General features: G+C 43.6%; 1 protein-coding gene across 1 annotated transcript in view; it reads right to left on the bottom strand.

The window, feature by feature from the left end:
- Positions 1–1,428: 1,428 nt before the first annotated feature.
- The window catches only part of SLC15A5 (solute carrier family 15 member 5), a 29,554-nt gene continuing 24,779 nt past the window's right edge, over positions 1,429–6,203 (bottom strand). The window contains exons 8-9 of the mRNA XM_030214817.1: positions 4,780–4,888; positions 1,429–1,576 (exon numbers count right to left, since the gene is read on the bottom strand). Of these exons, the coding sequence (XP_030070677.1) occupies positions 1,429–1,576; positions 4,780–4,888 (257 nt within the window). The remainder of the gene's footprint in view (positions 1,577–4,779; positions 4,889–6,203) is intronic.

The raw sequence follows: 6,203 nt of genomic DNA, 5'->3' as shown, positions 1-6,203 counted from the left end.
CAGGAGTGGAACGGGATGCGGCAGAACGAATCCTTCCCGTTTCTGTCCTCCAAGTGTTGCATGAAGAGGGGAAGAATGCGGAGTCAGCACATCAACCTGATGGCTAATACAAGCGATCTTAGTTCCGAGCTGTTCGGCCTCTCACTGTTGTAATAAATAGGCTTTAGTCAATGACTGCACATTATGTGTCATGCAAATGGCTGTATTAATATTTTATTTCCCTCTTGTTCCTTTACTCCTTTACCACGAATAACATTATTTGAAAGGCAGAAGTAATCTACTTTCTGACGAAATCTTATGGTACTGTTCAGAACATAGTAAAGTTATAGCTGTACTGTAATTAGCAAAATGATGAAATATACAAGCCTTGATGTTGTAACGTTTGCTGTGCCAGAGATTATGCAAATAAGGAACATTTATATGCAGAGTTCAAAGTGTGTCATGGGCGGTTCAGGATTTGCACGCAGTGTTCTAGAATTTGAGGGATCCGCTTCCAAGTTTCAGTTGGTGTAAATCCTGACGTCTAAAATTGAGCACGGATCCTGACGCTACAACTCCCAACTTTGAGCGCCGATTATCACATATCACATAATGCACCTTTTTTTTTTTTGGTGTCCAAATTTGGCTGCCATTTATAGAATTGAATCTCATATGCCCTGTTTGCCCTGAGCCTTTGAGTCTGGTCAGCCGGTTCTGGTAGTGATCTGGGATTGCTGTTCTTCAAGCCTAAGAGTTGCAGCCGAACGCCTTTTTCTCGTTCACGTTTCTTCATTAAGTCGGGCTCCTCACCTCTACTCATTGAGGGTCCCGTTTGCTAAGCCACGCTAGCATTTTTAGCACGCATGCACTAATATTCCTATGGGCATCTACACGGTTAGCACACACTAATTTTTAACACGTGCTAAACACGCTAGCGTACCTTAGTAAACAGGGCCCTGAATCTCTTAATCATTTAAAAATCTGTTTAAGGGGTTTGTGCTCTGTTTTTGATTTTACATTTTTATTGTTTTTCTTTTTTTTTTTTCAGTATCTACTGCATGAAGTTTTATAGTTGCTACAAAAGCTTTTCTGAAAAGCAATTTAAAAAAACCACAACATTTAATCTTGGATTTAAGACATCACAAAATACCACTTACGCGCACATTGTGATTACTGCATTCCCAGCTGCAAAGTTACAGCAATACCTATAGAATTTTATCTTCCTCTAAAAACGTATTAATGTCCCAGTGGCCTGCCACAGATTTCTTTAGGGCCGACAGTACTTGTATAACATAACCAGCTGCCAACAGACACGATGCATATTATCACAATCTGTTATTGCACCTCCTTCTTGCAACTGGTTTTCCATTCCTCCACCAGTAAGCTAAGTCCTTGCCAAGATCAGTGGAAAAGGGTGAAGAGCAGCTGGTGCCAGCATCAGGTGAAGGTCTATAGCGCCGTCTCTCCCGGAGTGAAAGTGGAAGAACGTTCCCAGATACTGTCATAAAACTTGAGAGATTTTTCATGCTGCAGCAGTTTCTCTTCCAGCAGGCTTCCTTTAAACCCTTGCTCAGCCTCTTCACCCAGATTATTGTACCTGAAAATAGAAAAAATACAAATAGTCGTGGCCGTAGCACTAATCTGAGCTGAACTCCAACCAGGGAGGTCAGATTTTTTTTTGCATCTCGTTTACGTGAAATCCAGTGCTTTGGCTCTCCACAACATTTCCATAAGTCCTCTAGACAACTTGGGACTAATTCCATAAAGCAAGCACTAATAATGACATGCTAATTATATGAGTAAAAAGTTTAGACTGCTGACATATATGTGATTATGTGCATTCATATGAGTGCGCTCATTGCTGGAAATCCACCTAAGCGCCATAATGTAATGCATTAATTTTATTTCTTAGGATTTATTTACCACCTTTCTGAAGAAATTCACCCAAGGTACTGCACATTAAGATCCATCTGAACACAGGCAATAGACTATCCAGCTCATTTTCGAAAGAGAAAGGTGCCCATCTTCTGACACTAATCGGGAGATGGGCGGCCTACTCTCAGGGCCAGCCAAATCAGCATAATCGAAAGCCAATTTTGGCCGCCCTCAACTGCTTTCTGTTGCAGGGACGGCCAACGTTCAAGGGGGCGTGTTAGCAGTATACCAAAGGCGGGATGGGGGCGTGGTTAAGAGATGGCCGTCCTTGGTCGATAATGGAAAAAAGAAGGGCGTCCCTGACGAGCATTTGGCCGACTTTACTTGGTCCCTTTTTTTCATGACCAAGCCTCGAAAAGGTGTCCGAACTGACCATATGACCACCAGAGGGAATCGGGGATGACCTCCCCTTATTCCCCCAGTGGTCACCAACCCCCTCCCACCCAAAAAAAATTTTAAACACATTTTTTGCCAGCCTCTATGCCAGCCTCAAATGTCACACCCAGCTCCATGACAGCAGTATGCAGGTCCCTGGAACAGTTTTTAGTGGGTGCAGTGCACTTCAGGCAGGCGGACCCAGGCCCATCCCCCCCCCCCCCCACACCTGTTACACTTGTGGTGGTAAATGTGAGCAAAACCCACCCGAAACCCACTGTACCCACATGTAGGTGCCCCACTTCATCCCTAAGGGCTATGGTAGTGGTGTAGAGTTGTGGGTAGTGGGTTTTGGGGGGCTCAGCACACAAGGTAAGGGAGCTATGCAGCTGGGAGCAATTTGTGATGTCCAATGCAGTGCCCCCTACGGTGCCCGGTTGGTGTCCTGGCATGTCAGGGGGACCAGTGCACTATGAATGCTGGCTCATCCCATGACCAAATGCCTTGGATTTGGTCATTTTTGAGATGGCCGTCCTCAGGTCTCATTATAGGCGAAAACCGAGGTCGGCCATCTCTAAGGTCGGCCTAAATGTTGGGATTTGGGCAGTCCCAGTCCGTATTATTGAAACGAAAGATGGGCGCCCATCTTGTTCGATAATACGGTTGGCTCTGCCCCTTCCCGGGGCTGTTCCCAGAGATGGGCGATCTTAGAGATGGGCGCCCCCGTTCGATTATGCCCCTCAATATCAACAGAAAAAATATTCCAGTACACGGTTATGGTACAGTATGTGCTATTTACAAAGTCAGAACAATACTCAATGAAACATCTTCGCAGACAGCACATTGGACAGTAGGTGTGCACAAGGGCGGGGCTTTCACTAACACATTTAGGAGGAGATTCTATCTATGGCGCCTGGAAAATCCACGCAGAAATCATTTTTGCCTAAGTGTATTCTATTAGGTTTAAAGTGGAAAGACAACAAAGCAGATCAGTAGAAGAAAACCATAAATTTATTGAACAAAAAACCAAATATTCAAATCAGCCCGACATTGGCCGTGTTTCGCCCAGCAGGGCTGCGTCAGGGGTTACACAGTTTTCTTTTATTGTCAGGGTTAATGAGATATGTATACTGATGTAAAAAAAATGTACAGAGGTCTTCTAAAATGTAAATTAAAATCAGCCAAATAATCAAAAAACTGATGACGTGCAATCCATCAGATACACTACCAGAAAGAAAACTGTGTAGCCCCTGATGCAGGCCTGCTGGGCGAAACACGTCCTGTGTCGGGCTGATTTGAATATTTGGTTTTTTGTTCAATAAATATATGGTTTTCTTCTATTGATCTGCTTTGTTGTCTTTCCATCTTGGAGTTTGCAGATCATCTGCCTTGTTGTTTTCTTGGACCCTTCTATTAGGTTTAGGCATGGTATATGGAATATGCTTAGTTGATGTGCCAGCGCCTAAAACTACGTGAATCCATTTACACCAATGAAAATGTGGCGTAAATCCCCTGCATGTAGATTTACTTGGACTGGCCATAGTCTATAACAATGTGACTAAATTTGGGATTGCCCACGAAATTCCCCACCCATAGTCACTCCCCTTTTGAACTGAACGCTGTTACAGAATACGCTTAGATTTAGGCGTGGAACGCTAGGTGTGATGTGTAGAATCTCCCTCTTTAATTTGTAGGACACTGCAAGTTAAGCGTGGATCCCCAGTGCTTAGGCATGAACTCCTTTCACCAGCTCTATGACTAGCATGAGTATTCTGCTAATAAACAGAAATAAAACATTCTGCATTCTGTAAAGGAAAGCAGACACGGACTTTTGTGTAGATCAGAATTTTATAACAGGCCATGTAGGTGTGTGACAACGACTTTATAAAGTTACCTCTGAGGAGGTAATTCTAAAACAGGAGGGCATCAATTGTAAGCCATGTCCCTTTATAAATCAGGCTCTTAGAACCAGCCCTAACAACGTGCAGATTCAAATGTACAGGCTTTATGCATTGAAAAATCTTTCTAAAGGAGCTTGATGGTTAAACTGCTCACGTGAGCTGCACATGCCAGGTGATTGCTGGTTACTGGAATTCACTGAGTCACGCTTACAGGGTTTACAGTGCAGAAGTAGTCTTTGAAAACTGTCTGCCCTATCTATGGGTAAACAATGCACATAATTTAACTGTGTTTCAGGGAGGGGGGTTCCTGGGGACAGCTGGTGCAGAGAGCAGTCTTACCTGTATATACAGGTGAGGATTTCTAAAAGTGTGTGCAGATAAGTCTGCATGAGAAAAGTGTCATCACGATTCACAGTTCACAACAGTTGCATGCACACACTTTCAGAGGGAATTTTCCTCCCACTTGACACTGATGTAAAGTGTGTGCATTAAAGGTATCTGGAGACTTTACAGAGATGTGCAATGTTTAAAAGTTATCCCTCTGATATGGAATTCCTGAAATAAATATAAGGAATGAATCTGCACAAACCGGGGTGAAACTCTCCAGAATGCCAAGGTGTTCAAAAGGAGTAGTGATGCCAGGAAGAAAAAAAAGCTTTGCAGATGACCCTCTGCTAAGACGTCTGGAAACCAAACACCTGTAAGTACAGCAAAGGTTTAGCACAATGTAAAAGTGCTCAGACATTTTCCAGCAATCCAGCATCAAAAAGCAAACATCTCCTATCCTATATAATAATTCTCACCTCCAACAGGATGTGCCTGGGACCTTGCCTGCTGGAAGTGGTCTGCTAGGCAGGCACACACTGACCTCAGTGACATCAGTGACAGACAATTTGGCAAAGCAAAACAATCTGAGTGCTGGCCATTAGGACACAGGGTAGATAGGAGAGTTTTAAAAGACTGAAGGAAACCAAAGTGTTAAACTGGAGAAGGGAGGGTGGAGTTGTGAATGACTGAAAGACATGCAAATTTGGGACAGGAAAACAATCTCAATGCTGGCCATTAGCACACAGGGTACATAGGAGAGTTTTAAAAGACTGAAGGAACCAAAAGTGTTCAAGGGGGGGGGGGGGGGGGAGCAAGTTCTGAATGAATGAAAGAAATGAAAATTTACAAGAGGAACACAATCTGAATGCCGGGCATTTGGACACAGGGTACATAGGACACTTTTTTTAAAAAATGAAGGACGTGAAAGTATTACATCTTGGGGGAGGGGTGAGGAGGAAAGCGGTGGGGTATCCGGATACTGGGCGTTAGGGCCACGGGGGTACATAGACTTTTGAAAGCCTTAAGGAACCCAAAGTGTGGGAAGGAGGAGGAAAAGGAGGGGAGGGAACGGGGTGAGGGGCATTAGGAACAGGGGAGGGGGCCCTGTCACACACTCTCATTCTCACACACACACTGTCACACAGACAGTCTCACTCTGTCACACACCCGCACATTCACTCTGGCTCTCTCTCTCAAACATACACACTCCCAGGAAAACCTTGCTAGCGCCCGTTTCATTCGTTCCAGAAACGGGCCTTTTTTACTAGTTATCTCATATCAGGTGAGAGTCTGGCAAAGAAACAGGAAGATTAGCGTTGGTTTCCAATTACACACAGGTATCATCTTATACAAAAAGGAATCATCTTATTTTCTTTTCCATGTTTTATTTTGTTTTATTTCTATTGATTACAATTACACACAGGATCATATTCAAAATCTTCACATTAGTTCATAGAGTACAGCAGAATGTCTGCTTTTTCTATTTTGATTAGCCATACCTCATTTTTCATGGCAATACTTTTAAAACAGAAGAAAATATTGTTTTCACTCAATGAATAGTTAAGCTCTGTTCTCATTGCCATAGGGAATGATAAAGGGGTTGGGACAACTTTCCTGTGAGGAAAGGCTAAAGCGGCTAGGGCTCTTCAGCTTGGAGAAGAGACGGCTGAGGGGAGATATGATAAA

The sequence above is a fragment of the Microcaecilia unicolor genome, chromosome 9, assembly GCF_901765095.1.
Source record: "Microcaecilia unicolor chromosome 9, aMicUni1.1, whole genome shotgun sequence".
Taxonomy (NCBI): Eukaryota; Metazoa; Chordata; class Amphibia; order Gymnophiona; family Siphonopidae; genus Microcaecilia; species Microcaecilia unicolor.
Note: the sequence above shows the minus strand (reverse complement) of the source record. Positions and strands in the feature narration are given on the sequence as shown.